Source organism: Poecilia mexicana, unplaced genomic scaffold (assembly GCF_051168715.1).
Source record: "Poecilia mexicana isolate PSO_F unplaced genomic scaffold, ASM5116871v1 scaffold_22, whole genome shotgun sequence".
Lineage (NCBI taxonomy): Eukaryota > Metazoa > Chordata > Actinopteri > Cyprinodontiformes > Poeciliidae > Poecilia > Poecilia mexicana.
Window position 1 is genome coordinate 1,482,405 of NW_028263391.1, and position 18,838 is coordinate 1,501,242.

Genomic DNA, 18,838 nt, shown 5'->3' on the forward strand with positions numbered 1-18,838 from the left:
TTTAAGTTTTCCTGCAGAATTTGGAGGTAATCCTCCTTCTTCATTATCCCATTTACTTTCTGCAAAGAACCAGTTCCACTGGCAGCAAAACATCCCCAGAGCATAATACTACCACCACCATGCTTGACAGTAGGCATGGTGTTCCTGGGATTAAAGGCCTCACCTTTTCTCCTCCAAACATATTGCTGGGTGTTGTGGCCAAACAGCTCAATTTTTGTTTCGTCTGACCAGAGAACTTTCCTCCAGAAGGTTTTATCTTTGTCCATGTGATCAGCAGCAAACTTCAGCCGAGTCTTAAGGTGCCTTTTCTGGAGCAAGGGCTTCTTTCTTGCACGGCAGCCTCTCAGTCCATGGCGATGTAAAACACGCTTGACTGTGGAGACTGACACCTGTGTTCCATCAGCTTCCAAATCCTTGCAGACCTGCTTCTTGGTGATTCTTGGTTGACTCTTGACCATCCTGACCAATCTCCTCTCGGCAGCATGTGATAGCTTGCGTTTTCTTCCTGATCGTGGCAGTGACACAACTGTTCCATGCACTTTATACTTGCGTATAATTGTCTGCACAGTTGCTCTTGGGACCTGTAGCTGCTTTGAAATGGCTCCAAGTGACCTCCCTGACTTGTTCAAGTCAATAATTCGCTTTTTCAGATCCACACTGAGTTCCTTTGACTTTCCCATTGTAGCTTTTGTAGCTGAGTCTAATCACTGGGTCAAATGAGCCCTATTTAAATGGGCTCATGAGAAGTCAACAGCTGTAGTCAATCAGAATCACTTACAAGAAGTGAAGAGGCCATGACATGAAGCTAATTTGATTGACACAACTCGCTACATCACCAAAATTGACAAATTTTGTTGCTGTATCTATATTTTTGACCCAGCAGATTTGGTGACATTTTCAGCAGACCCATAATAAATTTATGAAAGAACCAAATTTTATGACTGTTTTTTGTGACAAACATGTATGTGTTCCGATCACTCTATCACAGAATAATAAGAGTTGTAGAACTTATTGAAAACTCAAGACAGCCATAACATTATGTTTTTTTACAAGTGTATGTAAACTTTTGACCACAACTGTATATGCAGTCTTTGAAAAGCAAATGTTTAACATTTGCACTCGGAGCTGCAGGAGACAAGCAAAAAATGACTAACAATGAAGCTAAAAGCAGAAAATGTACCTTTTAAAACATTTCAGATTCATAGAAATACACGTCTAATTTAGACTGCTTTAGAGAAGCATACCCAGCCACCACAAACCTTAACAAAGTCTATATTGGATGTACTGCATGACTGAGAAAATTGAGCTCTAAATCAGATCTGGGCAAAATGTTTTCTCAACATGCCTTAAAATCAGTAACTGCTGATTGCCCAATAGTCCTGCACAAATAGAAGCTATTTGTTTTTTGACATTTCAAGATTTTAATCAACAAAAGGATGTACAAAATCTTCTTGCCTTCATTACAAAAACCTCCCTTTTATTTTAGGAGATACAATCCACCAGAATAGAAAGCAAGTAGTGTTGAGTGAAAAATGACGTAGGCTACAAATGAACTGAGACAGATTCAGAGACAAAAGAAAAAAAGGTGTAATGCAACATTCGATGGACAAATGGCAACATCTTGATTATTTGTTGTTTTGCAGGTGGAGCTAACAGGAAGCAGTGTGTTTGACTACGTCCACCCTGGTGACCACGTGGAGATGGCAGAGCAGCTGGGCATGAAGCTTCCTCCGGGGAGAGGCATGTCTCTGTCCCAGGGAGCGGTCAGTGAAGATGGAGCGTCCTCAGCGTCATCATCATCGCACTCTGAGACGCCTGAACCAGGTAGGAGATCTGAGACTTTAAATAACCTCACAAAATATTTTAATAAAAATAAAATGATGATCTATATCGATAATCTATTCACCTATGTTGACATTTTTGTGCTCCCTTTGTCAAAAGATCCAAAGGGGTGAATCAGATCAACTGTTAATTCATGTATGAACAGAGTCGGAGTCTTTTTTTTCTTTTTTTTTTTTTTTTTTTTTGTCAGTAGTCATGATTTCCAACTTCTATAGAGTAAAAGCCAGCCAGGTGCTCAGAGCAGGTGCACCATTAATGGAAGCTACTTTCCTTGATGCAGTCGTCCCAGTTTCAAATTTCAGCCATTCACTGCATGTCTCTCTTCTTTTCTCTGCCCTCCTTCGTATTGAACTTCTACTGAAAACTAATTAGGGCCAGAAAAACTTTTGCAAAAGTCAGTCATTAAGGCCCAGAGGAAACACCAGCCTGTTTTAAACGATTGTAGATATAGAAGATTCAAAACAAGCTTTCCACCTTTTAAGCTCTTCCTTAAATTGTCTTACAAAATGTATCGATTTCTCAATTTTTACTCTTATAATGTAACAAATGTAAAGGAAACAATATACACTGCTCAAAAAAATAAAGGGAACACTCAAATAACACATCCTAGATCTGAATGAATGAAATATTCTCATTGAATACTTTGTTCTGTACAAAGGTGAATGTGCTGACAACAAAATCACACAAAAATCATCAATGGAAATCAAATTTATTAACCAATGGAGGCCTGGATTTGGAACCACACACAAAATTAAAGTGAAATGTTCCCTTTATTTTTTTGAGCAGTATATATATATATATATATATATATATATATATATTTTTTTTTTTTTTTTTTTTTTTTTTTTTGTACAAGAAGACTTAAGAATTGTGCTATGTATCCATTACCTCTGAGCAACACAGCTGATCTATATGTTGTCATGCAGCATCATCCTCCGTGGGGCACATCAACCAGTTTCCAGTCCTTTGCAGGGCAATGCAGAGAACACCTGATAGAGTTTAGATTTGACCTAGAAAATCCAACCCAACCCGGTCCGAGACCATAGACATTGTTTCTGATCCCGATCTGACCCGACTGGTTAACTTTAATTAGAGTATTGAATCTGAAGTAAAGTTGACGTTCTTTTATACTGGTACCATTTAAAATCCTTGCAGACCTCTGACTTTGCTCTACTGGCATAGTAGGGTATTTCCCCCCATTTTTTGTGTTTTTTAAACATTTTCCAGCTCCATTTTGTTGCTTGTTGTAACCACAGGGCGAATCAAACTGCAGATATTATGGGATGTGTGATTGATAGGAATAGAGAACGGTGGTTCTGGTTACAGTTTACTTCACCTTGTTTTCTTTCTTTCATCAGCAGGAAACTACTTCCTCCTCTGTTTAGATTAGAATAAGTTGATTAACAGATTATTCTGTGTTCTCCTTTAGTTTTGTCCAGAAAGGCCGTAACAACTTTGCCATGTGCATCCCACCTCCACACCTGCTTTACTCACTAAACAACTTGAGTGGTGCCGCTGTGGTGGATTTACTTTTTCATTTCTACAGCATCTGCCCTTAATCTAACTTTGAAAAAGTTCTCCAATGCTTGCTTTCTAATATCTCCTTATTCAATGCTGTATTTTGTAATGCAACACTTTTATTGTTCTAGAGTGGAAGGGCTCACAATTCTCCATGGAATTCTTTGTCCTGTCTCTTCCATTCCTTCATTTATCTATCCCCTCATCTTCCACTGCACCACATGTTCAAGACTTTTTACCTTCCAAATGCTTTTCATTGTGCCCTCACTCTGTCTCTCATGCTGATGATAATTTAAGCATTAGGGGGAAATCCATTTATAAATTAAACAAAATGACTTGATATCCATCAAGTCCCTTAGTTCATCAGCCTGTTCAAACAAGGAGTTGAAGATTGGCTTTGCGGCGACCAGGGTCTTCGGAGACGGCACAGTAATTAGATCTGCCGCGGATTTATTCTGGGCTGATTGGGGCTGGTGATGGGTGTGTGTGCGTGTGTATGTGTGTGTATCTGTGTGGGTGGAAGATTTTTAAATTAATTGGAGTCTATTGGAGGTCCACATTTTAGGGTTTTTTGTTCTTTTTTTCCCTTTGACTGTGCAAACCTCTAACAAAGCCTCCCCATGCACTAAACTAAAGATAGATAGTGAGGCTAAGGGGACATCTATGTGGTCATCAGTGTCAATTTGTCTGAGAGAAAATGAAAGCAAAGACTTTTTTTCACTTTGGATTTGCCCTAAAGGTGGAAAAACATTTAAAAAAAAAAACTGAAGAAGCAAAAGAAGAAAAGGGTTTAGTTTGGATATCTCAGTGATTACTAACATTGACTTGACCAAAGGAAGGAGAAAGACAGAAGTCGCCAGGAGAAACATGTTTGCTCTCCATTGTTAATTTGTCTAGAGTCAGTAAAGAAGAGAGGCAGGGGATGGAGCGACATGTTCCAATGAGCATGAGTGTTTAGCAATGTTAATTTGTCTGCATGAAAAGGCAGGGAAGGGAGAAAGAGGTCTCAGGCAGACATGCAGGAATGTGAAAGAGTGATCCCTAATGACACTCTGACCAGTCAGAGGAAGAAAGGCAATTAGGATTCATGTGTGTGGTATTTAATGCAAATCTGCATTGAGGGCATGGAGCCAGCTGAGTGAATAAATCTGTGCTGCTTGTAACTAGCAGTAGATCTGTTGCAAACTGACAACTCAACCACACATTCAACCTGAAAAGATAACTTCAAATATCGGAAGTTGTGTCAACAACAAGGAAAAAGCACACTGGTTTTCCCTTAGTTGATTGATATCATGCCTTTCCAAAACATAAAGGTACAAATTATGTTACTTGGATATTTAGAGAGGACATACTAGGAAGTTGTGGCTATTGTTCAGTTGCAAGGTAATCTGTCACATTTGCATTTAGCAAAGTCTAATACAAGGACGATCGTTTTCACCTATCCATCCATAACTGCAGGGTCATTGGACTGGGCTGATCAGTGGTGTTCAGACCTGGACAGGTCAATTAAAAGCCTACATGGAATGGACTACTCTACATACAGGTTCACTAAAAGATAACATGGCATTGTCTAGTTATTTGTCATTTCCTAGACTGCTTTTGAAGGTCCAGCACACATTTGTTGGTGAAATTTAGTCCAGCTGATGGGTCTCCTCATGACTACATCATGCACGTACATAATACTGCCAAAAACACTGAGAGGATTGGTTCCAACATAAACCAATCCTGTGGTTTGGCCTTACTCTAATCTAAACCATTTTTTCAATAATCTAACACGTTACTATTTCCAATCCTGTAATCAGATTAAAGTTAGTCCTCCAACTCATCCAGCTACAATTGTCACTGACTTGGTAAAAAAATTGTTTCCCTCTTGTGTTTCAGGTAGTTACATCTGGTCCATGTGAGAAGCCAGTCACATGGAGAGATGTGTGTTTTCTAGCTGGAAATACGGGTAATATTTAGAGTTTCTGTCGCTAAAGATGAATATCAAGGTTCGTTGTTCTTTCTGTACTGGAGACAAAGTGTTATTGTTACACCCTTGAAAATAGGGAAGACAGAAAAACGAGAGTGATTTTTTTATCCAGCAATTTAACGCAATGAGGACAGAGCATGAAAACCCCCTGGTGGAGGACAATCAATCACAGAATAGGTTTACTAGCTGATTGCTGATTAACTGTCAATTGTAACTCTTTTTTTTTCCTCTCAACTCTTACAGTATGAAAATAACTTATCGTCACCTTCCTAAAATAATGGTCTAAGTCATTTTTTGCCTAACGTGAAATATATCTATATTTTTAATCTTTTTTCTTCTTTTTTTTTTTTTTTGCCAAAATAACTTTTGGCTAAAGAAACTGACATAGACCATTATTTTAGGAAGGTGATGTTATAACAACTGCAAAGAATCTTTTAGTACTGCTATGGGGGTATATACCGGATGTAGTAGAGGAAATGCAGTCCCTAAACAATCCTGACTCGCCCTACTTGTCATTTTTATATAGAGGCTGCTGAACAAAGTACTTATCTAACTTAATTTCTTTTAAAATAAAGTAATCTGTAAAGTAGCTAACTTAATCAGAAATCAAATTCATCTAACTATTATCACTATCCTCTGTCCTACTGCTAAAACCCAACTCCAGTCTGAGCACTGCCCCCAATAACAGGGAAAACACGTCACTGTGATAACTTGGTGACTCCAACTGAAGCAACAGCGGTAAACTGATTTGATAACTGCATAGTCAGCCTTTTCATGTTTCTATGCTGATCACTTGGAGCACAATAAGCTCAGAGAACACCCAGAATTAGTCCAACAGAAAGAAAATGTCACAAACACTATTTAGTTATCAGTGCAGAGCGAAAAAAGTGAAAAGTCATAGATGAAGAGTAGAAACACTAAGGCCACATAAAGACAGTATGAATAAGAATTGGATTGATTGAGAGTCTATGCTTCCTATGATGCTTTATGTATCATAGATGCTTAGTCGAAACAGAATCCACACTGTCCATTGAATGAATCTCTTAATAATTCATCCACATGCAGGACTGAACAACAGAATATTCTAGTCAAAGTTTTTTCAACATTAATCTTATGTTACGATTCTTGGGTGTATCGGTTTGAGGGGTTTTTTATGGGTTATTTATAATTCATAGTTTTTGCATTATTAGTTATTTTTGGCTGTTCTGTTTTTATAAGTGAAGTCATTGTCAAGGCTGATCTGTCAGGTAAGGTCTGTCAAGGCCAGTCAAGTTTGCTTTGTGCAGTAATGCACAGACATAGTGATATAGGAAACAGCCGTTACCAAACTTTTCTCACTTTTTTAGGGTCATAAAAATAGTCAAAAGCAACTTTGAGTCAACCTCATCCCCCAAACTCACATTATAATCCCCCTTCCACATCGTATTATAACAGGCATCATGCAGCCTGGCATGATGCCTGCATGCCTGCATGTAAAGGTCCTGGCAACCACCAAACTGGCAGCATGCTTTCCACCTCTGCATCCAACACTTTGCATCCAAATGCAAAGTGTTCACATGTCAGACCTGTGAAGCTCTACATGAACTCTTTTTCAGCTAATCTGAATCCAACGTAAAGCTTGGAGATATTCATTGCACTGACTGTATAATTGTACTAAGGGAACCAGGTTGGAATTCACTGACCTCCTTAGAACAACCCATCTTTTTCATAAATGTTTGAAGAAGCAATCTGCAATGTGGAGTGGCTGAATCATATACACTAGTGGGCATAGACATTATTGGAAGACCTGAATTGAAAAGTCTGGAGGCCGTGTCTCAGTACTTTTGGTAATACTGTGTATTATTTCACTAACTCTCTGTCTGCTACACTAAGTTCATTCAAGTCTTTAGATCTGCAACCAAATATTAAACAGTTTCAACTTTAAATCTGAGCCACTTTTCTGAAGCATTTCACTTGTTCTAGTCGTCCATGTCCCAATAATTACATAAGACCTGAGTTCATCTTTACACTGGTTGATCTTCAAATCCCTTTAATATAACAAAGCTTGACTTTTTTATTACTTAGTCTATAAATTATGGCCTATTGCTATTGTAAGGCCCCTGGCATCAGTCTGATTTAACTTATTTGGCAGGTTGTACCAAATTGCTACTTTGCACCCGCTAACCTTCTACATCTCTTGCTCTGTGTTTTTATGAATTGATCTGTAAAAGACTTTTCATATTTCCTGCCTTAGTATTGAAGAAGCATTTCCTAAAAACCATACTTACATTTTACCTCATTTTTAGTTAGCAAAAAACTGTTTATTCCCATTAAACTGTCCTAGCCTTTCTCTTACCATTCATCTTTTTTAACAGAAAGAAATTATTCTTTCCATCTAAAGAAATTAAATTATTCTTATAATTTAACAATAATATTTTTTTTGTTATTCTTTAAGAATAATTTCTTTCCTATAGATGAAAATAAATTAATGTCAGAAATCAGTTGACATCTAAACAAGTCAAATGTGGGTTATTGTTATGTAAGTGTCACCTGTCAGTTTAAACCCCAGGTTATCAGCCAGGCTTGTCTCTCAGGCTGATCTGTTGTAATATGACAGAAAGCTGGCCCCATCATTTTAATTATAGTCACACTCATAAAGTGCTAAAATTGAAGTTAAAACATGAGATGACCTTGGAGGAAAGAACCTGCTTTGAAGCTTGACGCCTCTTGCCAACACACTCTTGCAGTTAAAGAGACTCATCTTTAAAAGCACATGACGCAATTTGACTAATATCCGTCAAACTGAGGCTGAGAGCAGTGATGTCTCCAACTGTTCTCGAGAATGAGTGGTTGAAAATGATTACTCATAAGGGTAATTCAGAGTCAAGCTAAAGGGAAGAAAGACTTCTTGTATCTCTTCACTTGTTTTCTCTCTACTTAAAAAAATTCCATATTATCAGATCAGTGTCTGGTAGATGCTTAGAATGTATCTGTTGTCCTCTGCCTGTCGACTTTGAATATGGACACTTGAGGTGAATTGTAATATTCATGATAAAATAACGGAGTGATGACTAGTTGTGCTTAATAAAGGAAATATATAAGTTGGAAAGTCAAGTTTTTTTTAAGGCTGAATAAAATTGAAGTCTTGAGCTTTACATAATAATGTTATTCTGTCATCAGAAACAGACCTGGAGTGGTGCTTTGATCCTTTCATGCATGTTTGAGAAATCCTTGAATCTCCCATGGCTACCATTCAGGGCTGCCTAAACGCTTGCTCTCACAAAGCTCCTCCTTGGAACTTCTGCCTCACAGAGCAGCCCTCACTTACCCGACCCCCCGACTCCCTCACTCAGCTCCTACAGACTAGCAGAAGCAATTAACAAACACCTGATGGTTGAGTCTGCTGAGTTTCTGAGTCCAATGCTCCTAAGAATGGTTGTAAATGGGATGAGGAGCATTGTTGTGATGACGTCCTGATGGCAGTGTCGGTAACAGTAGGAGTTACTGACACCCCGTCTAGTGTTGGTGTTCTTAAAGAGACGGAAGCCAATTTGAAAGTGCCAAATTTCCAAGTTAGATTTGATAAGTACAGCATTTTCATAACAACTGAGGGCCACATAGTTACTTAATTTCACTGTAAAATGGCACTATGTGCCTGGAAAATACATGTGTTAAATTTGTATGTTCTAATTCTTCCCCAGAAACCAGGGACTGTGAGCGTACACATTGCATGCATACTTGCAGCTGGAACTATCCCTCTTGTTATCCAAGAAAATCACAATAGTGTGTAAAAAGCAGCAGTGTTGTTTTAAGATGTGTAAGCTCTAGATTTTGCATGTTGTCCAGCCAGATCTGAGTATCCTGGTTTGGTCAGTTTGTTGCCTCCTTAGTAGCTTGTCATGCGGCTCATAACACATTTGACCTTCCATCTATTGATGAAGATAATCCTAATCTTCATTACAACCCACAACAAAGAAAACAAAATCTGCACTACAGCCAAAATTCAAAAAAATTGAAAACACAAAATGTCATAAACATAATACACAATTTTACAGCATCAGTGTTATCTGCTTACCCTGTTTCAGGTTAAATCACACCTGTGATTTAGAGTTGAAGGACAATGCAGAATCAGCTGTGGGTTCACCATTTTATAATTTTACCAAGAAACACAAAAACAATAAAAGAAAAAAACAGTTTCAAAGTCCTTCCAGGAATGACGTTATATCTGACCTCAAAAAAACCACCATAAGTTCCCTGTTATTAGCCCTCGGCGGTCTAATTGTCCGCAGCATTGCCTTATTTCAACATCACAAGTCTTTGATTATTGTTGCTAATTACACTATTAGCACAATGGAGGGGAATAATTCATCATAATCACTCACATTTATCATAATTATCCAAGTTTACAAGAACCTACTTTTAATGTCATTTAGAGCAACCATCAGCTGCTGTTGCTGCTGCCCAAGGACAAACTAAGTGAGGCTGTGTGTGTGTGTGTGTGTGTGTGTGTGTGTGTGCGTGTGTGTGTGTGTGTGTGTGTGTGTGTGTGTGTGTGTGTGTGTGCGTGTGTGCGTGTGTGTGTGTGTGTGTGTGTGTGTGCGTGTACTGTTTGTGTGTGTGTCCAAGTGTGTTGGTATTAGATTGTGAAAGAAGTTTAAATTTGCTTTGAATATGTGCCTTGGATTGCAAACATGACAAAAGTCAAATATTTGATATTGTTTTAATTTAGTCTGGTATGTAGACGTTCATATTGTAAAGCATATTTTTTATGCCCAAATTCTACTCTAATTGAGTAATGAATAATTTCAGTAGCTTTACAGCTGTAGTTCCCAGATAGCATTAAGAAAACATCTCAAATGCTTTAAACTGTACAAATATAATGAAACAAACGAGAACCTGCTTTAATATAAGAACCAAGTACAGCATATTCAATTAGTGTTAGGGCCACTAAAAAGTGTCAGCAAAAAAATGTGTTTTATTTGATACATTTAGAGTTTTAAATGTTTCAGTTTACAAATTTTAAGTTAATTTATTTCTGTCAGCAATAATATTTTGAGTTACAATTTTATGTTTAATACCAATATTATTCCTTTAGGTTTTATTTAAGATGGGTGATTCAGTCTTACCTTTCATGTTTTATGGTCACAGATTTTACTGGCTGATGGTTTAGGGATTTCTCTGTGAGGGAATTTGTGTGCCTGCGTGGATTAAAACTAAAATTAAAATGGTAAACTAAATATCATAAGTTTGCCAAAAAGTAGCTTTTAGTAATTAACTGTTTTTATATTAGGTTTTGCATTTTGTGGTGTGCAGGAAACAATGTCCTGAAATATTTATTGAAGTTCTAAACATTTGTCCTGGTCTCAGAAGGTCTTGGTCTTGATGTCAGAAGACTCCATCCCCTGTGCTCAACTCCAGGCCTCCACAGCCAGTGTCCTGTTTGTTTTATATGAGTCCCTGCTCCAACACAGCTGATCAAATGAGTTACCTCATCAATATGTCACGACTCTCTGCAGGAGCACACCATGAATCATTTATCTGACACAGGTGTTTTGAACTAGTGAAAATTTTGAAACATAATTAACAGCTACTCTGGAAAGAATTGTACCAACAATCTGCATGATATTAAAAATGCTGGTTTGTTTTACTGCATAAATCTGAAAAGCTCATAAAAATGATAATTATCACTCCATACACATGTACTGTCTACCTAGGATGAGAGTTGTAATGTGTGTGTTACCACTGTTGGAGGAAAATGGTATCAAATAGTAAGGTATGGTTTTCATTAATTTGTAACTGATTATTTAAGTCAAAACAATAACATTATATCTGATATAAAGTTGATACAAAATCAATGAAAAGGTGGAGCTCCAGCAGATTTCACTTCACCAATTCAGACTTCCTGTTTATGCCTTTAGAAACAAGACAAGAGTGAAAAAGTAGTTCTCAAGTTTAAAATTATTTAAAATCACAGAAAGTTTGAAGTATTTACTGTGTTGAATATTACTGTAGTATGTGTCCCAAAAGACATGCTAGCCACACACAGACCTGAAGTTTGATTTGTTCATCATCTGATGACTCTCTGTTATTTATCAGTCCTCATTTTAGTTCTCATGTTTAAATTACAGAGGTTGTAGTTTTTATTAATCCTCACTCATTTCAGTCACACCAATAAATAATAACCATTACCATGTACTGATCAGACTGAACAGCCTGTAGTCCACACAGTGAAACTATGTGCTTCAGAAATCTGAAAATCACTTTGTACACATGGAGAGTTAGCTATGTTTCCAGCTTTGATATAGATTTTTCTTAAAGATTAAATTCAAAAGGTTAATCTTTTGTTTTTGACCTGTTAAATAATTTATCTACACCAAATCTTCTCAACTACACACATACTGAGAGAATTAGTCATAATTCTGAAAGTGCTGGAAGTAATTAAATTTGTATCATGAATGTTTTTTCAGAAAAGCAATGAAACCACTCGAGCCAAACAAAGAACTTCTCAGAAGTAGATGATTAATGCTAAAACAAAATTATCCGTTTGGTTAAGTTCTATTAAACCATCCAGCACTCTAACTGCAATCTGGAGTACACAATGGCCAATCAAAAGCCATTATTATTAGGGTTTTCTAATTAGGCTTCTTAACGAGGACGGGGCTGTTTACAATGGAAGCTGGAGCTGTTCAGATAACGACAGCAGAGGACAGGACAGCACCGCATGGCAAATAAAGCTCGGCTCACTGCTATCTGTCTGTCACCGCAGCGATAACACAGGAACTCTTCAAGGTCCAAGACTGAAATTTTTAATTTGAGCAGAAGTTTGAGGCGTGTTCATGTGTGTCTTCTCATTTCCAGATCAGTCTCAGACCTCAGTGTTGACAGTGTGTTGCATGTAAAGTGAGCAGTAAATGTTTAGGACTTAAAAATAATACAGAAGGCAAACATGGAAAAACTGCAACTGGGAAGAATAGATCTTACTAGTTATCATTTAAACATTTACAGATTTTTTTTATCTGCTTGCTGGAGCAGCACCTTCTGTTCACAGAATTGGTGCATGACCTGCAAACGCCTGCAGGCCTCAACATTATTATGCAAACCTCCACAGAGAAAAACTACATGTGAAATGGGAATTTAAAATTGTTTTCGATATTTTATCAACTTTAACTAAAAATCTTACATCTTAAGCCAAGTTAATGGAAATATTTTTTTTTCTATAATTGCAGAACTTTTTACTGGTTTATTTATTTACTATTATGTTATATTAGTCTGATTTTTTGTTTTTAGAATTCTTTGTAAAAAAAAAATTTAAACTTTTGGGCTTTCTGAGAGTGGGTGAAGTTATAAAACATAAATGCAAAACATAATTTTAAACAAGACTTATTATGGCTGGGACTTTAAAGCATTAATTTTCGTCAATTAGTTACATCAATTTTCACTTTAAGGATTTTAACACTAATCACATTTTCTTTTTTTTTTTTTACATACAAAAGCACTAAGTGGAACTTTTGTATTGTGTTTCTGGTAACCTGTAAATATGATGCACTAGCGTCTTTCATGGCAAACTCCATCCATGAAAGCCAAAGCAGCTTCTCTCGGCCCACTGGGGTTTCATTTCTGCTTCAAAAACTGATCTGACGCAACGCTGGAAAAGACTGTTGTTGTGTTCAAGTTGTGTTGAAGGTATTAGCCTATCAGTGAAGCTATTCAAGCCTGAAATAGCATCTCATTGCTAAACATGTAGCAGCAGCACAGACGTCCCACACATTAATGTCAGTGTCCATAGTCCACATTTCTGAAGAAGTTCAACAAATGATCAGAGCTTCATGAAACTCTGGAAAGATGAAAGGACACAATAACACTTTGCTCCAATCTGAAGTTTGAAGAACCTGAGTAACCTGATTATATCTACTTGCTCAGTAATTTAGCAGCAAATGGGGTTTTGAATTGAAAATATTTATTTTGTCGATATATAGATTTCTGTTAAAATGCCATGAATTATCATTAATTATTTACCGATCCTGCAGTTAACTTGATTCAGATTTTTTAACCGAGGCTAAGACTACATAAATATGCTTCCAGAACAGCTAGATATTCCCATAGCTCTTAGTCAAACATCTAAGATTGTAATATTTGTCAGTAAACAATTAGAAAACAACTGGTTTTTAACACAATATTTCAGCAAACCAGTCACCAGTCAAGGTCACCAGATCCTGAAAAAAGCTTCATGTCCTGCTGATATTCCCTTAACCACTGGAATCTGACCTCCATTAAACCTGTAGATCTAGTTATCATGTTACACAATATGTGTGCATCTGTTCCATCTGATCAACAATAAGTCATAGTTGGTGCTCATCAGAAGCTGCTGCAGCTCCTCACAGACGTGTTTGTAAAACCAGTTAGCAGCTCAATGAACACGGCTGCCGCCTCTATTCCTCCTCACGCCTTACTCTGATTATGGATGCTAAGCTGTTCAGTTCATCCATCTGTCTTTCTATATTCTGCAGCCAAGTGCTCTCCCCACTCTGTGATCCTCAACTTCTTAGTTGTTTTTCTTTCTCCACATGCTGTTTCGCTCCTCGTGCTTCTTCTGCCTTCTTCACATGTTCTGTTGGATTTATCAAGGTACAGCTAACAGGAACAGAGGAATTAGATGAAAAAGAATGAAAGAGATGAAATGCTGACAAAAGGTCTCAGAAACAAAGGAGAGCAGAACACAAGCAGTGGAGATGAAAAATAAAATTATTCCAGAATGTGACATAAAAACAGTGATGTCCAGTGAGCCAAAAACCACCAAAATAATGAATACAATTTGCTAAAATTAAATGTATTCATGGATGTGTTGTATTTTAATCAATGACTAAGTAGAAATTCAGTCATTTTATGGCTAAAATAATTGAAATTAATTATTTTGTTCTTCTTACTAATCTCATTCAACCTTCCATATTAAAAAGAAAAATCAAGTATGAACTGATTTGCCATCAAGATCATAAAAATACTATAATATATATTTTCACTCCATTCAACCACAGTGGTATTTATTGATTTTACTTGATCATAGCAGCCAAGCTTCATACACAATGACTGGATTAGGGCTAAGAACCTGCTAGCCGTTTTAATTTTACCATTGTAGAGTCACCAAGTTAGTTAAATTTGGATCCAAACTTAAATTATTTCCCAAACAAATGTCCTGCAGTACCTTACACTTACAATATATACATGCATGAGCTGATAATAGACAAACATTTGGAAACCATCATGGCAATTCAGAATAACATCTGACTAAACCAACGTCTTCAGCTACAATCAAATCAGAATATTCTGATTTGGTAATGTTTATCAAATCAGATAGCAAACATCATTAGATTCTGATTAGTTTAGATGGCTAATCAGAATTAGTCATCTAGATATAGCTAAAAGTAGAATTTAACCATTATTAAATTTTTATAAACTACTATGGTTGACTTTTCTTATATTTATAGCTAATATTTGATACTATCCTAAGTATTTTTATAGCTGTAATGTATGCTATAATAGAATGTAAATCATTAGCTGGCCATCATCGTACAGCAGGTAACTTTCATAAAGTTCTCGCATGGTGTATTTTTGAAATTATGCCTGTCAACCACTTTATTAAATATTCCTTTTAAATATTCATGCTGACATAAATATCAATCCAGCCAATTATTTAACAATAACTTCATTCACTTAGTTCAAATTAAATATCAGTGGTCAAAAATTGGGCAGAAGTGACTTTTAGCATGTCATGGTTGGTGGTGCCAGACATTCAGACCCTGAGTGTTTCTAGAAACTGTTAATCCTCTTTGATTCAAACTCCCAATTAGTGCTGGATATCAATTCGGATTTCCAAATCGATTCGATTCACACAAACCCAATTCGATTCAATTCACGATTCAGTTTGATTCATATGCAGCAAAGATTGCTAAAATCAAGGTTGCATTTTCCTCAGGTTTTAGTTGGTTTTTCAATTAAAATAACTGTTTGCTCTCTTCCCTCTTTGTTTTCAGTCTTACTGGAACTTTTCCTTAGTCACGTCTCTGTCTCGGCCAGTATTTATGCAGGGTGCCTATAAAAACAGCTGCTTATCATTTTTCCGCTAGAAATTTGTGTCATTTTAACCTTTAACCTTTCTGAAAACAAACATGGGTTGCCAATTTAATTATCCAACTCATAGGAAACAAGCGTTCTTTAACATACCCTCTATCTCCCTCTTGTCTTTTTCCCTTCACTCTCTTTCTATCATCTCTTTCTGGTTTACTGAGTACTTAAACAGTCCACTTGCTTCATTCTTTGTACTCTTATCTACTTATTTTAATATTATTATGATATTTTATATCAATGGGTGAAGTTGTAGGGCTTGAGAGTCAGTATCATTCTCAAGTGGATAAACTGAAGTATCTTGGTGTCTTGTTTATATGTGATGATAGGAAGGAACAGAAGATGGACAGACAGATTAGGACTTCATCTGCAGTAATGCGGGCACTACACCCATCTTTTGTGATACAGAAAGAGCCGAGCCACAAAGCAAAGCTCAGGAGTTACCAGTCCATCTACGTTCTGAGACTCACCCACAGTCATGAGACATGGATCAGGACTGAAAGAATGAGTTCCTGGATAAAAGTGGCCAAGAGGAGCTTCCTCTAGAGGAGAACTGGACTCTGCTTTAGAGTTAGGGGTTGTTGCTGGGGAGATGAATGCATGGGGTTGCCTCCTTGATCCCATATAGTGGGAGCTAGAAGATTTTCATAGGGTGGCCAGGATGTGAGTATTGCTCACTCAGGTGTGGCCAGCAACTGATCTTCACCAGTTCAGAGCACAACATCCAAATTTTACAAATAATTGACTAAAGATAGAAAATATTTTCCTGAAGTGAATAAGCTATATTGTTACATTTGTGTTGTTTTGTAGTGAAGCTGTAGAGGTGGCCAGTGGCCTTGGCTCCACCTCATGACCACTCCCATGATGTGATCTTGGATTAGTGGAAGACAGCAGGTGCAGTTGTCTCAGAACTGCATTAAATAAAGGAAAGAGGGACCAAATCTGAAATGAAATGTGTGTGTACAAGCTGCCCCATCACAGAGTAGTGCCCCCATTGTCCCTGCTGTTCAATAACTTGAGAAACGTCCTGGAGTCCCATTACACCAAGTCTAGGAAGGGGGAGGCAGTTCAGCCGCAGGAAGATGTTGGATGAAAAGAAAGAAAAGTTAGACAAAGGCAGGATCACGATGTCTCCAGACTATTAGAGCTCTGTTTGATTTGAGCTCATTGTCTTGATAAGACTGTCAATGTAAGTGTCTTTTTTTCATCAGTGCAGCAAAGCAGGGGCAAGAATGAGGATAGAGGAGCATCCAGAGATTAATGGAGCGAAAAGACAGGAAGAAAGACAAAGGTGAAGAGGAAGTGGGTTGGGGAAGACAAGGGATTTTAGCTTCTTTACATTTAGTTCCCATGCTTTTGCAATGTGGGAAAAGGCTTTGAAGAAATCTACCTTAAAACACACACACAGAGAGACACACACTTAGTATGTCTTTCTATCTTCACAAGGACTTTGCATTGACTTCCATTCATTTTTCATTGATTTCTATAGCCTACCCCTTTACCTTCCCTAAACCTAACCATTACCAGTACATACCTAACCTAAACCTGACCTAACCTTATTTCACTACTTAGTCCAAACCTAACCCCTGACCCAAAAACAGCACTTCGTTTCACAGAGCCTGGGCTTTTGGCCAGCTATCTATCCCCACAACTTAGTATGTGTTAGGAAAATTATCTTTACACTGTATCAGATGTAAGGCCACACACACACACACACACACACACACACACACACACACACACACACACACACACACACACACACACACAGAGACACACACACACACACACACACACACACACACACACACACACACAGAGACACACACACACAGACATACATATGCGCCAGAGTTTCCTGTGAAAAAGGAGTATGTGAATGGCTTCATATTCCAGAACATGTCTGACTCCATACCAGTTATGAATGTTTATCCAACCTTTGTCCTGGTTTTAAGATAAGACCTCAAATTGTTTTCATTTTTATTCTTATGATCTCTCCTGTTGTCTTTCTCTCTGAGTTTCTGTCACTGATTGTTTTTTTCTCTGATGTTTTAAAGTTCTCTTACGTTTGCTAACTCTCCCTCTGCCTTCTCCTCTTTCGTCTCCCTCCCTGACTCAATTTGTCAAATTTCTCCTGATAGAAAACACATTCTATTCATAAGGCAGGTCTCACCCAGCAGCCCCCCCCCATCCCCTGACAGTAGCAATTCAATTACAGCCGTAGAGGCGATAGGGAGAGAGAGGCAGCAATGTGACAGTTACAGAGTGTTTACATAAACAAACTTTCACTCACAATCCAAGCTTTGTGGGGCAAGAATGACTTGAGCACAGCTTTATATGCGAGCTGGGGGATTTGTGTGTGTGCGTGTGTGTGTTTGTGTGCTTCATATTTTGGTTATTTTAGATCAGATCCTTTTCACTGGACTCCCGGTAAATTTGAAAGTAGGGGAGCTGCAGTGGTCAAACACCTCTCCCTTTCCACTCACTAAAACTTTTGAATTATGACTAAGAAAAGGACAACAGGAGAAAGGAGAAGGATTTTAACAAATAACAGTGATTGAAATGTTCATTGATGGTCCACTGCAATACTGAGTGTATTAAAAGGAAACTGCAGTTTTCTTTTAATACGCAGTGAGAGATACACGGTGATCCCCTCACTGTTCTCAGTTCTCACAGTGTTACCTATTCACAGAGTTTTTTGTTGACCGTATCTGAAATATCTGGGGGGGAAGCAGCTTGGGTGGCTGAAATACCTAGACGCAATGCATTGTGACATGTTATGGACTGGTGTTTACAAAGCAGCCATCTAAGAAGGCCTAGGCACTGATTGACTGTACCTCCAAGAGTGGAGATGAGGAAAACCAAGGATATTAGTAAATATCATTACATAGCAGTTTCCAGTTTTTTTCATATATATATATATATATATATATATATATATATATATATATATATATATATATATATATATATATATATATATATATAAAAAAATTGTTGGAAAATGTTGTTTCTGGCCAGTAACAAGCAAGCACTTAAACACACAAGAGTTATGTCTGGAAATGGTGATGGAATTACCCTCCAAAATTTATTTCTATTTTCTATCAATACAATTGAAAAGACTGTTGGAAAGTGTGCATTTCCCCCTCTAGTTGATTGCTTTTGTTATCTAGAGTTATTTGATAATATATGTATATACAGTATATTTATATTTACAGTGTTGAACACTATTTTCTGAACCTGGACATGAGTGTGTGCGCCAACAACACAGTTGTGGAAATTACCCCATATCTTACTGTTTACCTTTGACACATCAGTAGTCTAGATTAAACCTTGCTGCCAAACATAACTGCTTTTTAAACTGTTATTACTGATTTTGATTTTGCTGGCTGGTTCTTTACACTGATT

General features: G+C 37.4%; 1 protein-coding gene across 1 annotated transcript in view; it reads left to right on the plus strand.

Moving 5' to 3' along the window:
• The window catches only part of npas3 (neuronal PAS domain protein 3), a 295,135-nt gene that overhangs the window by 237,472 nt on the left and 38,825 nt on the right, over window positions 1-18,838 (plus strand). Inside the window, exon 6 of the mRNA XM_088002562.1 lies at window positions 1,644-1,824. Within this exon, the coding sequence (XP_087858688.1) occupies window positions 1,644-1,824 (181 nt within the window). The remainder of the gene's footprint in view (window positions 1-1,643; window positions 1,825-18,838) is intronic.